At 45.2% G+C, this 18,933-nt stretch overlaps 1 protein-coding gene across 2 annotated transcripts in view; it reads right to left on the bottom strand.

Moving 5' to 3' along the window:
- The window catches only part of dnah2 (dynein, axonemal, heavy chain 2), a 184,351-nt gene that overhangs the window by 25,250 nt on the left and 140,168 nt on the right, over positions 1 to 18,933 (bottom strand). For both annotated transcript variants that reach the window (XM_059642660.1, XM_059642659.1), the window contains exons 68-71: positions 18,377 to 18,525; positions 14,764 to 14,830; positions 6,164 to 6,314; positions 4,559 to 4,707 (exon numbers count right to left, since the gene is read on the bottom strand). In XM_059642660.1, coding sequence (XP_059498643.1) covers positions 4,559 to 4,707; positions 6,164 to 6,314; positions 14,764 to 14,830; positions 18,377 to 18,525 — 516 coding nt within the window. The remainder of the gene's footprint in view (positions 1 to 4,558; positions 4,708 to 6,163; positions 6,315 to 14,763; positions 14,831 to 18,376; positions 18,526 to 18,933) is intronic.

The raw sequence follows: 18,933 nt of genomic DNA, 5'->3' as shown, positions 1-18,933 counted from the left end.
ATTAAAACATCACCAAAATTTGATGAAAAAGATGTAGAAGCCGTTTTCATTTCCTTTGAGAAATGGGCTAACCAGATGAACTGGCCAGAGACTGTGGGGGTAATGTTAGTTCAGACCAAGTTGGTTGCAGCGCTGTCAGAGAAGTGTCAGGAGAATATGAAGATGTGAAACTGACTGTTTTGAGAGGTTACAATTTGGTACCAGAAGTATGTAGACAATGGTTCAGAAACATAAGTCTGACCTGGTTCCTTCTTTATGTGGAATTTGAAAGAATTAAACATAGCAACTTCCGATAGATGGGCGAGAGCATTTAAGATAGCAAAAGACAGACAAGGCTCTTAGAGAGATTATTCTGCTGGGGGAATGTAAAACCTCACTCACACAAATGATAAGAACTCATGTTGAGGAACAGGAAGTTCAAACAGCAAGAAGAGCTGCAGAAATGGTGGATGAATACATATTAGTGCAAATACCGACGTTTAGCTCCCGACAGCAATTTCATTCCATGAGGGATAGAAATTGGGGACAGAGATTCTTCAATGAAAAACACTGGGAGCAGTTTACCACAGGTGAAATAAAAAACCCAAGAGGGCGAAAACGAGATGAAAGGCCAGAGGGTGTTTCACAGTAATGGCGTGGGACAGACAAAGTCATGAGGGCTGGTGGCTTAAGAAAGGCACTGGGAGAAAGGGTGTGGTGAAAGAAGGTAAAACAGTGGGATTGAGGTCGTGAAGGAAATTCCAAAAGAAGCTGAGGAGCTGCAGGAGAAATGCACAGCCTTGTCACAGGCTGAATTGTGAGATGGTGCCTGATCTCTACAAAGACTTCACCTCTGTGGGTAAGGTTTACTCAGGAAGAACATGGGGTGGTGAGGGGTTGGGGGGAGGTAAAGAAGATAAAATATTGAGAGGTAACCAGTCTCTGATAGTAAGAAATGAAAGTATTTGCACTCCTTCTGAAAAGTTACCCGAGAAAATGATAATCTGTGCAATAAATAGGGAGAGATTTAGCATTTCCCTGTGTATGACCAGGTTGGAAAGTCCAATCAAGCTTGGGGAAGTGTCAGTGGGGGTGATTGAAAGAAAGTGTCTATTCCAAGAATGCAATTTGTTCTTGGAAATGACTTTGGATCAAAGGTGTGTGTGATGCCTCTTGATGTGAAGAAACTGAAGGAAAACCAGGGAACTGAGAAGTTAAAAAGAAAAATACCCTGAAATTTTTCTGGACTGTGTGGTAACAAGATCCCACAGCCATGAGTTACAACAAAAAGCAGAAAACAAAGGGACAGTGAGGTGAAGGAGGTGAGGTCCAGTTAGCTGACACCCAGTTTAATGAAATGGTAGAGGAAAAGCCTGAATAGGTTGAGGATCAGGCAGAAGTGTTTAGTTCTGAAAGATTATTGGAGTTACAATGGAAAGATGAGACAATAAAAGGTTTATATCATAAAGTCTATTCGGAAAGGAAATAAAAATGTATTCCTGAATGTTATTACCTTAAGGCGAAAATGGAGACTGCGGTTAGTGCAGAGGAGAAATGGGTGGAAATGAACCAGATAGTGTTGCAAGTAGTACAGTGATTAGCACACACATTACCTGTAGAGATCATCCAGGAGTAAGGAAGACTCAGGCTAAGATACAGAAGCATTTTTATTGGCCAGGACTGCATAAAGATCTGGTGGAATGTTGCCATGCGTGTCACACATGTCAGATGGTAGGAAAGCCACAGGCAGTAATAAAACCAGCACCTTTGATGCCGATTCCTGCATTTGAAGAACGTTTTACATGGGCTATGATTGATTGTGCAGGGTCCCCTCCTTAAAGCCAAAAGTGGGAACCAGTGTTTGCTAACTATAACGGATGTGTCCACCCGGTTTCTGGAGGCAATTCCGTTATGGAATGTCCAGGTCAAAAGGTTGTGGAGGAGTTGCTTGCTTTCTTTACCCATTATGGACCACCCAGGGACAGTCAGACCAGCCAAGGGTCCAAATTTACTGCCAAATTATTCAAGGAGGTCGTGGATAGTTTAGGCATCAAACACTTCAAGTCAAGTGTGTACCATCCTGAATCCCAAGGAACTTTGAAAAGGTGGCATCGACCCTAAAGACCATGCTGAGTTCTTACTGTCGGGATTACCCAAATGATCAGGATAAAGGTAGCCCATTTGTATTGTTTGCCATTAGAAACAGCCCAAATGAATTGGACCCAGTTTACTCCATTTCAGTTGATATTCAGACAAGAAGTAAGGGGGCCTTTTAAATTAATTAAGGAAAAGTTGATAGATCCGGTCAGAGATCTCTATGTATCTGTGGTGAGAGAATGATTAAACAGAGTAGGTGAACTAACTACACAACATCTGAAGGTTGTGCAGCATCTAATGGAGGAAGAAGCAGATAAGAAACTAAAACTCATTGTTTTACCCATAGGGATACAGTATTAGTGCTGTTACCAGCGGTAGTAGATCCCTTCAAAGCAATGTTTCGTGGTCCCTATCAGATTGAGAAGTTGAGCCAGATAAATTATCTGGCAAAGATGCCAGATAGGAAAAACAATTATTGGGTATGTCATGTGATTATGCTGAAACCTTACTATGGCAAGGACAAGAAACCAGAAAAACAGGTTTTAGTCACTGTCCCTCAGAGTGAGGAATCAAATCCAAATTATTTGTGTTTTGATGTGCCTCAAAATAAATTAAATGATGAGAAAGCCCTTAGAGAATAGGATAGGATAGAGAGCTATCTGTCTCAGGAACAGAAAATTGAATTGAAAGGCTTGTTGCAGCAATATGAGGACATCTGTAGGAATAGAAAGGGGAGAACTAATATTATAGTACGGGAGGTTAAAGTAGGGAATGCTGCACCGATAAAGCAACACACCTACGGTTTAATCCTTTCAAAGCTGCATGTACAGAAGGAAGTTTCAGCCACACCAAATCTTGTGAAACCCTTTTAAGTCGCTATCAATACCAGCGATATAGGCGCTGAAAATGCACTGATGCAGGAAGATGATTGCAGAATTTAAAGGCCAATTGGTTAGTTTACAAGGAAACTCAACATCCACCAGAGAAAATACTCCACCTTTGAAAAAAGGTTATTGACTTTGGTACTGGTCTTACAACATTTTAATGTTTATGTTACAAACAATGTTTCAGAGATGGTTGTGTGTACAGACCAAAAGCCTGTCATCTTTCTGGAAAGGTTTAGGGACAAAAATATGCGACTATTTCATTGGAGTCTTACGTTATAGGCTTTTAATTTACAGGTTGTACATGTTACAGGTTGTAAAAATGTTGTTCCAAATATGTTATCATGGGTTTAAAAGAAAATGTGTAAATAAGATAAAACTGGTATGGTCCAATGTTATAAATGCATGCCAAATTAGTACGAAAGGTGTAATTTAAGATTACTGACCTATGTACCTTGTGATAATGGTGTTAGGATTTTTTTAAAAAATGAAACCATCTTTTCAAAATGATGGTTTCATTTTTTTTACTTCAGTGGGGAGGCGTTACGAAGTTGTGTAGTGTAGTCGTGAATTGGAGGGCAGGAAGCTAAACTTTCTTTGTAAAAGATATGATAAAGGGAATACTACGTAGTCCCTTTAAGAAGCTATGTGCTCTTCTAAGCTTGGAGATTTAAATGAAAGTGTCTCTGTAAGCAGTTGAATTGGTACAGACCGTGATGAAGTTGAAATATGTATCAGTCGGCTGTGTGATTAGAAATCTTAGGCATGTTTTGATATTTTGGCAATGAGCTGGAATCAGCTGATTAATTTAAACTAAACACTTAGTGATTGAAAGCCAATTGAATTTAAATCTAAACTGTTTTGACAACCTCGGACAAATGCTATTGTAAGAAAATTGATATATCATCCAAGGTATATAACAAGCGGGTTTTTGAAAAATTGGTGTGGGAGCGAACCCCCATCTGAGAAATAAGCATTTAGCTCTTACAAGAAATCCCTAAGCTCTCTAAGAAAGCCCCATCTATCTACAAAGGTGCTACAGTACTTCTAGCTAACAGTCTTTACAGAAGACTTCACACAAAAAACACCCCTGAACTAGATCAGTGGAAGACAGGCGTTTATGAGTTGAGAACAGCAGATGAAAGGCGCGTAGACTTTGACAGGCTAAGTTTTAATTTATTTTCTTATTACTTGGGTTTACATAAGTGGCATTGAGTTGATCAGAAGAGCAGTCCAGTAGAATTCAGCTCAGTTTTGGGAACAGTTAGTAGTTGGAGGGAATTGTTTGGTTTGTTAGCAAGTCTGTTTATTTGTTCATTGTTAAGGTTAAATAAATAAATTGTTATTTGTTACTTAAAAAGTGAATAATCAGGGATTTTCTTTCATTTAACCTCCCCTTCTCCATAGCAGTTTAACAGATTAGGCGAGGTGAGGCAAGCTTGTCTGGGTGTTTTGGGTTTTAAGTCTTAGAAGGGGACCTCTACTCCCACTGTAACAGATTGGGGGCTTGTGTTTCAAATTGAAATTATCAAAAAGGTTCAACCTCCCCTTGCAAACAATGTGTCTGTGTATGTGTGCGTGTGCGTGTGCACACCAACCTGCACTTTAACAGCAAAGTTGACAATAGTGGTCTTGGAAGAGATTTCTGGAGGATAGTGTGGATTAGACAACTTGGTAGCAATGTAAAATCGAAATTCCTCGTTGTACTCGATTTCCTTGTCTCCAAGTTTTATCACTAGTCGCCCACCTGTGGAAGAGAAGAAGCAACACGAAATACAACTGCAAAACCAGATGTCACGTCATGCAAAAACTGCACGTAGAGTGACACAGAAGTTTTATAATTATATTCTCAACATTCTTCCTTATTTTACTCCACACGCATCATGTTTTTCAACCTGTCAAACTTGCCCAGGTCGCCATTCTTCATGCCCTTACAGAGTGTGGCAGTCCTGGAAGGAGGGTGACTCACAGCCACGTTCACTCCTAGACACATCACATTTCACACTATCCACCAGGAATCAATTGACGAGTAGATCCTTGTAAATTTTTCACACTCTCTGGACCCAGAGTGGGTTGTAGCTCTCACTATACTCCCAGAGTCTAGATCAACTGAACTCACACTGTAATGATCCCAGCTAATGGTATCATGTGCAAGTCAGAACTCAGAATGAACCTCTGGCTTGATAGATGTTGTTTTAAAATGTTAATGCAGTGCTTATTCACATGAGCTTGCAGATGTTCTTTACCAACCGAAGACATGTTTATTACACTAAAGAAGAAAAATCCAGGAACCAAGCAATAGAGATACAGAAAAACATCTTAATGCAGACAGAAAAGCCAAATTTCAAAATGTTTCCCAACAACGACCATTCGAGACTCAAGGCCACAGCTATTATACTCCTACCTCAATTCTAAGTTTCTACTTAACTGACTCCTTCCAGTTTCTAGTCCATGAACTTCGGAGATAACTTTACAATTGCTTTGTGGGCATGAACCTTTCCCAATTTTGAGGGCTAAAGTCTCATGTTTCAACAACATGAGGACTTTTCTACAAGCTCTCCTGGTTTGGAAACCTCACAGACTAGAAAACATTTCGACCAAAGTGACTGCTTCCCTGAATTGAACTGTTCTCTTATTTCTTCTCAAAGTGAAGGTAATGATTCTACTCTGAAGTAAAAACAAAACTAACAGCTTTATTCTGTTTCCTCTGCCTGTATTAAACTCATTAGTATAAACATCCTACCCATAATCATTACAGGGATGTTTCCAGGCCCTTGACTGTACTCACCTTAGCAATACTGTGTCTAGGTCACTCTTCCAAATTAACTTGCTGACCTTTTAAAAAAGAATCCCACACAACTGACCATAATTCCTCTATTGTTAAATTCAAAGTCCCAATGAGAATAAAAATTGCCACAATACAGAACAGGGAGTCAAATCTGGGACCCTGTCTTTACTATCAAAGGCGCTTATTTTAACGTGCAAAAGGGGACATTTTAAAATTAGTTCATTCATTCTGGTTTAGAAACCTAGACGGTACATCACTTCATGTTTAAACTTTTGAGTGTGAGCATTTAGTCTTCCTCATAATGAGTGTGGCAGATTGAATTAGTCCTTTCGGTCCCACTCTAAACCTTGCCAAGTTGGTCAGGCTTGCTGCTCCATGGACTTTGGTCATAGCCGGGTTTCCCTGTGACACTTACCAGCTTTACTGACAGACTTATTGAGAATGGGGGCGAGTGATGGATCCAATTCTTCATGAACATTCTGGAGTAAGACAGGAGATCCAAACTGTACTCCCTTCTCCAGCACACGCATGTAATCAGTCATCTGAAAGTCTATCACTTTCAGTCCCTGTAGAAGAGTAACCAGAGAGGTCAGTCTGGCAGGCATGTTTTTCTAGCTGCTCAGTAAAATGTGTTTTATTTTCAGGGGTTACAAGACACTGCACTTCCCTCAGTCCCAAGCCAGTTCAAAACTGCCAAAATAGACCAGTACTACATAAGTGAGGTTCCATTGTGAAGGTATTCACGACCAGCATGACTGTAGCAATGTGAAAAGATTAGATAGGCTGCGGTTGTTTTCCTTAGAACAGAGAAGGCTGAGGGGTGACTTAATTAAGTGAACAACACGATGAGGGACTGGATAGAGTGGTCAGGGACGATCTGTTTCCCCTAGCAGTGTGGTTAATGACAAGAATTAAAGTGATTGGAGAAGAATTAGAGGGGACATGAGGATGATGGTGGGAGTATTGAATTCACTGCCCAGAAATCATCAATTCAATTTACACCTGAAGATCTGTAAGACCACAGGCTGGGACTGGAAAGGCAGGCTAGTTTATTAAGCTAGAGCACACAAGGTGGCCTGAAGAGTCTCATTCTATACTTTAGCAATTCACTGGTACTGCAAAGTCATTTTAAAGTTCCATAGTTTTCTTTCCTTCCAGTAATAAGGAGGTGTCGAGTTCAGGATATCCCTTGTAGAAGTGTGAAAAAAGTATCAACATTCCAATCTGCACATCTCTCCTGTTCCCCAATTAACACTGCTTTCGATTTTTTGCTGCGGGCACCCTCACAATCTGTTCAATCCACTCCTCCTCCTCCTCCTCCTCCTCGCCTTCAGTCAACAGCATAAAAACACATCTCTGCCGAGAGACTTTCAATTACAAAAAGGTGTCGTTGGACGCAATACATTGACTCTGATTCTGTCTACACAAATGCAGCCAGACCTACACAGTTTCTCCAGTACCTTCTGATTAGTTTTTTTTGTCTTGCTTAACACTCACTCAGTGCCAGGTGTCGGAGTTAATCCAGTTTGCAAATTACAGGTATCAGATCTGGTGTGGTCCTCAGGTTGCAGGAAACAGAGATGACTCTGTGTTGATTATGTTTCCAAGCAGCTCCTGCACTCGAGCTACAGGGCACAGGGCTGTTCCTGCTCTCCACCTACAGGGCGCGGGGCTGTTCCTGCTCTCCACTGACAGGGCATGGGGCTGTTCCTGCTTTCGAGCTACAGGGCACGGGGCTGTTCCTGCTCTCCACCGACAGGGCACCGGGCGGTTCCTGCTCTCGAGCGACAGGGCACCGGGCGGTTCCTGCTCTTCATCTACAGGGCGCGGGACTGTTCCTGCTCTCCACCTACAGGGCGCAGGGCTGTTCCTGCTCTCAAGCTACACGGTGCACAGCAGTTCCTGTCTTGAATTACAGGTATAGAACTGTTACTGTGAGATAGCAAGAACTGCAGATGTTGGAGTCAGAGACAACACATTATGGAGTTCGAAGAGCAGGCCAGCAGCATCAGTGGAGCAGAAAAGTTGACGTTTCGGGTTGGGACCCTTCTTCAGGTACGGGGAGGGGGAAGGGAGCTCTGAAATAAATAGAGAGGAGGGGTGGGGCTGGGGAAGGTAGGTGGTTGGTGAGTTCTGGTCAGGAGTGGTGGGGGTAGGTCAGTGAGGTGGGAGAGAAGATGGACAGGCTGTGTCAGGTCAAGGAGGCAGGGATGAAAGGGTGGACTGGACATGGGATGCGGCTGGGGGTGAGGAGATTTTGAAACTGGTAAAGTCCATGTTGAAGCCATTGGACTGTAAGCTCCTGAGGTGGAATATCAGGTGCTGCTCCTCCAGTTTGCGGGTGGTGTCATTGTGACACTGGAGGGGGCCTGGGCTGGACATGTCACTCAGGAGTGGGAGGGCTGTTGGAAAGGTTCACAACCGGGACGTGTTGTCGTTTGTTGCATATGGAGCGCAGGCCCTCTCCAACACGGTCTCCGAGTCTGGACTCACCAATGTAGAGGAGGCCATATCAGGAGCAGCGGATGCAGTAGACCATGTTAACGTACCTGCAGGTGAACCCCTGTCTCATGTGGAAGGCTTGTCTTGTGTCCTCCAGTGTCACAATGGCACCACAAAGTGGAGGGGCAGCACCTCATCTTCCATCTTTGGACCCCATCGCCTAATGGCCTAAACATGGATTTCACCAGTTTTAAAATCTCCCCACCCCCAGCCTCATCCCCCACCCCCATCCCTACCTCCTTGACCTGACACAGCCTGTGCATCTTCTCTCCCTCCTGTCCGCCTCTCCCACCTCACTGACGAATCCCCACCACTCTCTACCTATGCTCACCTGTACCCATCCCATCTACCTACCTCCAGCCCCAGCCCTCCTCTCTCTATCCTATTTCTGATGAAGGGCCCCGAAACGTCACCTTTCCTGCTCCTCTGATGTTGCCTGGCCTGCTGTGTTCCTGAAGCTCCGCACTGTGTTATCTACAACTGTTCCTGTTCTTGACTTTCAGTCAACACAAGTGTTGCGTACTTGAGTTACTTGTAAGCATGTATTATTCAAACAGTGCATCCCAGACACTCCCAGCTAGGAAAATAGGGTAAGTGCGTAATTTAAGTTTGCACAAGGTAACCGCATTATCAAAATTAGCTGACACTCTCTAGCACTTGGCCAGTGTTAGGTTTTGGAACAAGTAAACCCACAGTGCTGGGTAGAAGCTCTGATGAATTAGTCTCCTTTATTCTGGAGATACCTGGCAATTGCCATCCAAGTTGGGGCTGACAGACGATTTAATTTGACCCACTGAGTTACAGTCAGCTCTTTTCATCACTGTTAATGTCATGAGAAAGGAATGTGTGACAGTATCTATCTGAGGTAGACAGTTATCCCAGGGTCATTCCAGCTTCCAGCGTCAGCACAATTTCATCCCTGCAATGTTTTGGAGAGTGTCCATTGTTGCTACTGAGTTACCAAGTTCCAGCCCGATCAGACTGAGCTGCAATCCAGGCTAATGGCCAGCAGATGGTGGTGTATACCGCAAATGGTTTTTCCAATTCTGGGCACTGGCACACTGTCATAAACACAGTGTGACTCATTTTCACTAACTCACAGACAACCCCTAAATTAAAATTTTCCCCAATTCATTTTTTGGCTGGGGGGGGTAAAAAGAAAATCTGTTGCTTATTCCCCCACACGTGACAACTTCAGGAGGCTTCCAGAATAATGCGTTTGTATACACTGTGGAGTTTTCTGTATTCTTAAACTGAAAGTAAGGCTCTATGTTGTCCCCTTCAAACACTCCCAGGATGGAGACACAACAGGGTTAGATGCAGAGTAAAACTCCTACACTGCCCCCCATCAAACACTCCCAGGACATGTACAGCACGGGGTTAGATACAAAGTAAAGCTCTTCTACACTGACTCTATCAAACATTCCCAGGACAGGGGCAGCACAGAGTTAGAGACAGACTAAGGCTTCCTCTACACTGTCCCCCATCAAACATTCCCAGAACAGATACAGTTGTGGTTTAAACACAGAGTAAAGTTCCCTTCAAACTGTCCCTGGTCAAACATCCATGCGTTACTGTGTTGAACAGTATGTGATCTGTCAGAGAAGCGGTGGCATAGTGATAATGTCAATGGTTAGTAATCCAGAGCCCCAGGCTACAGTGAGATAACAAGGTGTACAGCTAGATGAACACAGCAGGCCAAGTAGCATCAGAGGAGCAGGAAGGCTGACGTTTCGGGCCTAGACCCCCCTTTCAGAAATTTCTGAAGAAGGGTCTAGGCCCAAAAGGTCAGGCTTCCTGCTCCTCTGATGCTACTTAGCCTGTTGTGTTCATCCAGCTCTACACCTTGTTATCTCAGATTCTCCGAATCGATTCTGTAAAAATTCATTAGTGTCCTTTAGGGAAGGAAATCTGTTGTCCTGACCAGATCTGGCCTCCATGTGACTCCAAATGCACAGCAAAGTGGTTGATTCTTAACTGCTGCCTGTGTGATTAGAGATGCACAATAAATGATAGCACCAGTGATACCCACATTCTGTGAAAGATTAAAATAAAATCTGTGGCTTAATTCAGAGTAGATATACATAACAGGAACATGACAATGTGTAGTCTTTTCTTTCTTTTGATCCTCATGCACTCTGTTACCCTAAGGTGCCAGCATATTAATTCCCTTGTGGCTGATTAGCTTGTTTACTGAAATTAATGATTGCACACGACTGGGTTGTATGATATCTTGAGTGACTTTGTTGGGAATTTGGGAATGGAATTTTCAATTTTTTGGATGTATTTAAAAGAACAGCTGATGAAGTTGATTCAACAGTTATGTGATTGGACTATATGATTAGAGGAAACAGACAAGTTGCAGCACAAACCCCAGCTGAATTGCCAGAGCTGTACTATCTCAGACGGTCAGCATCAAAACTCCACTCTGATCATGCCAGGGCAGCCGTGCCAATGCCTCTACACATATCGGAGGTAGATAGAATGAGCAATAAGCTCACCATGATTTCCATCGTGCCACCATTCTTGGAGGATCAATAGCAATGCATTTATATCCCAAAAGACAGAACATAGAACAGTACAGCACAGTACAGGCCCTTCAGCCTACAAAGTTGTGCTGGACTTTTACGCTAATCTTAAGGTCTATCTAACCTCCACCCCTACCTTATACTATCATCCATGTGCCTATCTAAGAGTCCCTTAAATGCCCCTAATGAGGCCGACTGCACTATCCTCTCTGGTAATGCATTCCATGTCCTACCACTCTCTGAGTGAAGAACCTACCTCTGACGTCTCCCTTATATCTACCTTCCCTCACTTTAAAACCATGCCAGCCCCCTCGTAATAGCTACTTGCACCCTAGGAAAAAGTCTCTGGCTGTCCACTCTATCTATACCTCTGATCATTCTGTACACCTCCATCAAGTCACCTCTCATCCTTCGTCTTTCTAAAGAGAAAAGCTCTAGCTTTCTCAACCTTTCCTTGTAAGACCTTCCCTCCATTCCAGGCAACATCCTGGTAAATCTCCTGTGCAATTTTTCTCACACTTCCACATCTTTCCTGTAATGAGATGAGCAGAACTAGACACAACACTCCAGATGCAGCCAAACCAGGCTTTTGTATAACTGGAGCATAACTTCACCGCTCTTGAACACAATCCCTCTATTTTTGATATAAGATGTTTGAACCCTGAGCTTTATTTCTTTATCTTCTACTTAAAGCCAAGAAGGTCTGCAATGTGATAATGGGAACTGCAGATGCTGGAGAATCCAAGATTACAAAGTGTGAGGCTGGATGAACACAACAGGCCAAGGAGCACCTCAGGAGCACAAAAGCTGACGCTTCGGGCCTAGACCCTTCATCAGAGAGGACCCTAACCCGAACCCTAATCCCTCTGATGAAGGGTCTAGGCTTGAAGCGTCAGCTTTTGTGTTCCTGAGATGCTGCTTGGCCTGCTGTGTTCATCCAGCCCCTCACCTAGTTATCGTGGTGTGCAATGTGTAATTTTTAACCTTATTTTGTATGTTTTACCTAAACTACTGCAATCTTTAACTTTGGTCTTTCTTTCCCCCTTGTTTTTATGATTCTGTGCCGAGGTACTTGTACCTCAGATGGTGCCTTTTCTGGTGACATTGTACACGTTTCCCTGTACCCCTGTACCCCTGTACTCACAGTACCCCTGTACTCACTGTACCCCCGTACTCACTGTACTCCCGTACTCCCGTACCCCCGTACTCACTGTACCCCTGTACTCACTGTACCCCCGTACTCCCGTACCCCCGTACTCACTGTACCCCTGTACTCACAGTACCCCTGTACTCACTGTACCCCCGTACTCACTGTACTCCCGTACTCCCGTACCCCCGTACTCACTGTACCCCTGTACTCACAGTACCCCTGTACTCACTGTACCCCCGTACTCACTGTACTCCCGTACTCCCGTACCCCCGTACTCACTGTACCCCTGTACTCACTGTACCCCCGTACTCCCGTACTCACTGTACCCCTGTACTCACAGTACCCCTGTACTCACTGTACCCCCGTACTCACTGTACTCCCGTACTCCCGTACCCCCGTACTCACTGTACCCCTGTACTCACTGTACCCCCGTACTCCCGTACCCCCGTACTCACTGTACCCCTGTACTCACAGTACCCCCGTACTCCCGTACCCCCGTACTCACTGTACCCCTGTACTCACTGTACCCCTGTACTCACTGTACCCCCGTACTCCCGTACCCCCGTACTCACTGTACCCCTGTACTCACAGTACCCCCGTACTCCCGTACCCCCGTACTCACTGTACCCCTGTACTCACTGTACCCCCGTACTCCCGTACCCCCGTACTCACTGTACCCCTGTACTCACTGTACCCCTGTACTCACAGTACCCCCGTACTCCCGTACCCCCGTACTCACTGTACCCCTGTACTCACAGTACCCCCGTACTCCCGTACCCCCGTACTCACTGTACCCCCGTACTCCCTGTACCCCCGTACTCACTGTACCCCCGTACTCACGTACTCACTGTACCCCAGTACTCACTGTACCCCCGTACTCCCTGTACCCCCGTACTCACTGTACCCCTGTACTCACAGTACCCCCGTACTCACTGTACCCCTGTACTCACAGTACCCCTGTACTCACAGTACCCCCGTACTCCCGTACCCCCGTACTCACTGTACCCCTGTACTCACAGTACCCCCGTACTCCCGTACCCCCGTACTCACTGTACCCCCGTACTCCCTGTACCCCCGTACTCACGTACTCACTGTACCCCCGTACTCACGTACCCCTGTACTCACTGTACCCCCGTACTCACTGTACCCCCGTACTCACTGTACTCACTGTACCCCTGTACTCACTGTACCCCCGTACTCACTGTACTCCCGTACTCACTGTACCCCCGTACTCACTGTACCCCCGTACTCCCGTACCCGCGTACTCCCTGTACCCCCGTACTCACGTACCCCCGTACTCACTGTACCCCCGTACTCACGTACCCCTGTACTCACTGTACCCCTGTACTCACTGTACCCCCGTACTCACTGTACCCCTGTACTCACTGTACCCCCGTACTCACTGTACTCACTGTACCCCTGTACTCACTGTACCCCCGTACTCACTGTACCCCCGTACTCACTGTACTCACTGTACCCCTGTACTCACGTACCCCCGTACTCACTGTACCCCCGTACTCACTGTACTCCCGTACTCACTGTACCCCCGTACTCACTGTACCCCCGTACTCCCGTACCCGCGTACTCATTGTACCCCCGTACTCCCTGTACCCCCGTACTCACTGTACCCCCGTACTCCCCGTACCCCCGTACTCACTGTACCCCCGTACCCTGTACTCACTGTACCCCCGTACTCACTGTACCCCGTACCCTGTACTCACTGTACCCCTGTACTCCCTGTACCCCCGTACTCACTGTACCCCCGTACCCCCGTACTCACTGTACCCCCGTACTCCCTGTACCCCCATACTCCCTGTACTCACTGTACCCCCGTACTCACTGTACCCCCGTACTCACTGTACCCCCGTACCCACGTACTCTTGTACTCCCGTACCCTATTACTCACTGTACCCCCGTACCCCCGTACTCTTGTACTCCCATACCCCCGTACTCACTGTACCCCCGTACTCTTGTACTCCCGTACCCACTGTACCCCCGTACCCCTGTAACCCCGTACTCACTGTACCCCCGTACTCCCGTACCCCCAAACCCCTGTACTCACTGTGCTCCTGTACTCCAGTACCCCCGTGCTCCTGTACCCTCGTACTCCTGTACCCCCGTACCCCTGTACCCCTGTATCCCTGTACTCACTGTACTCACGTGCTCCTGTGCCCCCGTACTCCTGTACTTCAGTACATGTGACAATAAAATCAAATTCAAAAATTAAGATGTAAAATGTCAAGGGGCAGAAGGAAATATTCTTATTTGGCAGCAGAGAGTGTCCCTCCTATTTAATGCCAGGATGTTGCTGATTGAGGAAAATGGGATTAATTTTAGACAGAGATAATGGGAACTGCAGATGCTGGATAATCCGAGATAACAAGGCTTACAGCTGGATGAACACAGCAGGCCAAGCAGCATCTTAGGAGCAGAAAAGCTGACGTTTCGGGCCTAGACCCTTCCTCAGAAAGGGTTAATTCTGTTAATTTTAGACACCTCATTTTCGGTGTGTAATTAACTCCTATTCATCGCATTTCATTGGAGACATCTCCCTACCTTTGTCAGCTGTTGCTTCTGATCAGAAGCCTAGTTTGCTATAGTTTGTAGCAGCTTTTTAATTTTCTGTAGACTGCTGTAACACGCAGTTAAATTAAGTCACCGAAGTAAACAGATTCTGTTTGCTGTAAAATAGGCCGTTTGCAGTCAGTCAAGGCTCAAAGGTCTTACCACCATCTCGTCTTTGGCATCATTCTATGTAACAACCAGCTTTACTTACTTAAACTTGCATTCATGCTCAGATTTTAACTGCGACTTCTTGATTCATGAATCTCATACCTTAGAATACTCCATGTTCTTAATCCACTTCAGAGCCTGGCCCTGGGGGTCCACCATCAGAGGCCATCTGGGGGATGGACAGACAAGTCAAGCTGTGTATTTTGTTCATTTCTATCAGCTCCCAATGATTACAACCACTCTTTGCTATTATGTCCAGTTATTGAGAGACTTGCTCAGATCTCAATATCTTGCATAAAATGCACTCTGCCTTTAGTTATATGGATTCCTAATTATTGCAGTCATGGTAACAGATCAGAAACCTGAAATACGAAGGACATTTAAAAACTTTTAATTCCGATTTTTCTCTAAAAGATAACCAAAGCAGGCAAAACAAGGCAGCATGTGTAAGTTCAGTGCTATCTGGCCCGTGGGGCCCGTGGATTGTCACTCCTGCAGACTGTCAAAGAAACATCAAATAGGAAGACAGAGATGGAACAGGGAAAGATAAAGTGGAGGTTGACAACAGAAAGCCACCTCTTGCAGACATTCTTTGTATTTTGCCCTTCCAAGAATACACAAAAAAAACCTGATGGTGTTGAAAACCGATTGAAACTCTAGTCTGTGTGCGCTAGTGGGAAAAGGTTAACCCGTGAATTGAGGATTGTGTGTTGTGGCCATGTCCTGAGAAGGTCACAGTGAAAACAGCAGCCGCTCCCAGAGTCCATGCATACTTATCGGCTGGTCAACACCATTCCATGCACTGACGTTCAGTTTCAGAAGTCACTGTCATGCATGGATATCAGAGATCCCAGCAGAAGAAAAACAGTAAAAGGAAACATAGTTCGGGACCAACTGATGTAGGAGGTGAATAAACAAGGGAAGCTGATTCATCCCTTCTCACAGGAACGTAATGATTCAGGGAAAGCCTCTAGAAACATAATCATTTTAGAAGGCATGCCCGGGGTCTGGTTGTAACAACTGTATTGAATGAAACATAATAAAGCACCCTCTACCCTGTCCCATCAAATAATCGCAGGACAGGGACAGCACAGGGTTGAATACAGAATTAAGCTCCCTCTTTACTACCAGGACAGCTCTAGGTGGAGGCCATGGTATCATCTCTATGTTGGTAATACAGAGACCCAGGTTATGTTCTGGGGATCTGGGATCAGATCCAACCAGCGCAGATTGTGTAACTTGAATTCAATCAAATCTACAGAGTTAAATGTTTAATGATAACCACGAAACCATAGTTATAAAAAAACTCATCTAGTTCATTAATGTCTTTTGGGAAATAAAACTGTTGCCTTTACTTGGTCTGGCCAACATTTGATTACCAATAGCGAGTGTGGTTTACTCTAAGCTGCTCCTGGATGGCCGTTCAGATTTATTAGCCACTAGAAAGCCTCAGAAAAAGAATTAAAGCTGACTGACCACCTAGCATTGACCTTAGGCACCGGAAGTGGCAATGGCAAATACTGGTGAAAAATTAAACAAACCACTGGAGGATAAGGTTCCACAAATATCCTAATCCTCAGTGAGGGGGCGATTAACACATCAGTGTACAAAAGACAAGGTAGAAACACTGTCAACAAGCTTCATCCAGAGGTGCTGAGTGGATGATCTGACCTTTTGCAGAGATTCCCAGCATCATAGATGTCGTTCTATAGCCTGTTCGATTCACTCCATGTGATTTTAGGAAGTGGTTGGTAACACTGGATATTGCAAAGGCTATGGGTTCTGACAACATTCCTACAGTATTACTACAGAACATCCCATGCTTGTCTACACAGCAACAACACTGGCACCCACTCTGAAAAGGTAGGTCCCACACTGAGCAAAAATGCAGGATAAATCTAAGTCAGCGGATTACTACCCATCAGTCTACTGTTGATCAATAAGCTGCTCAGTGATGCCAGTCTGGGTTCCATCAAGGCCACTGAATTCCTGACCTCATTACAGCCTTGGTTCAGACTTGGTTAAAAGAGCTGAATTTCAGAGGTGAGCTTAGAGTGACTGCCCTCGACATCAAGGTCACCTTTGACCTAGTGTGGCATCAAGGAACCTGAACAAAACTGGATCCAATGGGTATCAGGGGACAAACGCCCCAGCGTTTGAAGTCGTATTTAGCATAAAGGAAGATGGTCATGGCTGTTGAACGTCAATCATCTCAACTTCAGGAACCCTTTGCAGGAACTCCTCAGGCTAGTTTCCTAGACTTGACCATCTTCTGCACTTTATCAATGGCCTTCTTTCCACAGTTGGGTCAGAAGTGGAGATGCTTGATGATGATTGAACAATGTTCAGCATTATTTCCAACTCCTCAGACAATGAAGCAGTCCATGTCCAAATGCAGCAAGAGCTGGATAATATCCAGGCTTGAGCTGACAAATGGCAAGTAACATTTATACCACACAAATGTCAGGCAATGGCCATAGAGTCACAGTCATCCAGCACAGAAATAGACCCTGCGGTCTAACCAGTCCATGCCGAACGTGATCCCAAACTAAATTAGTGCCAACTGACTGTTCCTTGCCCATATTCCTCCAAACCCTTCCTATTCACGTACTTGTCCAAATGGCTTTCCTTGACATTCATTGATGTTGCCATCACTGAATCCCCATCATCAACATCCTGGGGGTTACTACTGACCAGAAACTCAACTGGACTCACCACATAAACACAGTGGCTGCGAGAACAGGTCAAAGGCTGGGAATCCTGCAGCGAGTAACTCCCGTCCTGACTCCCCCAAAGCCTGTCCCACCATCTACAAGGCACAAGGCAGGAGCGTGTTGGAATACTCCCCACTTGCCTGGATGGGTGCAGCCCCAACAACACTCAAGAAGCTCGACACCATCCAGGACAAAGCAGCCAGTTTGATAGGTGCCACATCCACAAACTCCATCCAGCACAAGAACACTGCAGATTCATCAAGGCTCTTTGAAAAGTACTTTCTAAATGTACAACAAACATAAGGTAGCCATGATGTGGAGGTGCTGGTGTTGGACTGGGGTGGACAAAGTCAGAAGTCACAAGACACCATCTATAATCCAACAGGTTCATTTGAAAACACAAGTCAGGTAAAGGAGCAGCGCTCTGAAAGCTTATGATTTCAAATAAACCTGTTGGGCTATAACCTGGTGTCACGTGATTTCAGACATAGAAAACAAGGGTAGCAAATACATGGGAACACCACCATCTACATGTTCCCCTCCAAAACAGCCATCATTTACATGGAAATATAATGCTGTTCGTTCAGTGACAAACTTCAGGAACTCCTTGCCTAACATTGTGGATTTACTACATCAAATGGACTGTGGTGGTTCAAGAAGGCAGCTGACTACCACCTTCCCCAGGGGCAACTAGAGGCAGGCAATAATTGTCTGCTCAACTAGCAAAGCCCACATCCCATGAACGAATGTTACTGAAAGCATGGGGTCAGATACTAAATAAAGCACATTGTCCCCAACAAACATTCCCAGGGCACATACAGCCCAATATTAGATACAGATTACAGATGGCTCTGAATTTGTCTAGATCACATGCAGTGCCACCTCAGCATTGACTTTGCGACAGTGCAGTGCTCCTCAGTACTGATCCCCTGACTGTGCAATTGCCCTTTTAGCCTTGGTGAGCCTCGGTTCACTATCCCAAGGTGTGTAACGCCTCATACCTGTTGCCTCTAGTTACGATGACTCCATTCTCCGTGGAGAAAGCATCTGTTGGCAATCCCTGGATATTCCAGTCTCGCACTGTGGTGGGATTGGATAGGAAGTTTGCAAACGCAAAGTCAGGTGAACAGGGAACAGCCCGTTGGTTGATCTGTAAGGAACATCGTTCAAAGAATGTGACCACAGCGCAATCAATCTACCACATCAGGAAACCACGCTCTGCTAGTGTGACACTGGGGACACTGGCGGTTTCAACCACAAGGTTATTGAGGTGTAAATTATAGCAGGATGAAGGATGCCTGACAGAGAGGTAAGGTGGTTATAGAAGGGAAGATACAGGAATATGGATTTTGACAAGGTACACGTGAGGAAGGAGACAGAACATTTGATGGTTGCCCTGAGCAGTTTGACACTTCTTCATAAATGGACATGCTGTCATTTCCCCTTCCACCTCTGTGATGAACTACAATCAAATGGTACACCACAGCACACAAACCTGTACTCAACTCTGGTATCCCAGAGGCACCAGCGATTGACCCAATAGCCCAGAGATACAGGT

The sequence above is a fragment of the Stegostoma tigrinum genome, chromosome 45 (genome assembly GCF_030684315.1).
Source record: "Stegostoma tigrinum isolate sSteTig4 chromosome 45, sSteTig4.hap1, whole genome shotgun sequence".
NCBI lineage: Eukaryota > Metazoa > Chordata > Chondrichthyes > Orectolobiformes > Stegostomatidae > Stegostoma > Stegostoma tigrinum.
The sequence above is the reverse complement of the archived record's forward strand: the minus strand, read 5'-3'. Positions and strand labels throughout refer to the sequence as shown.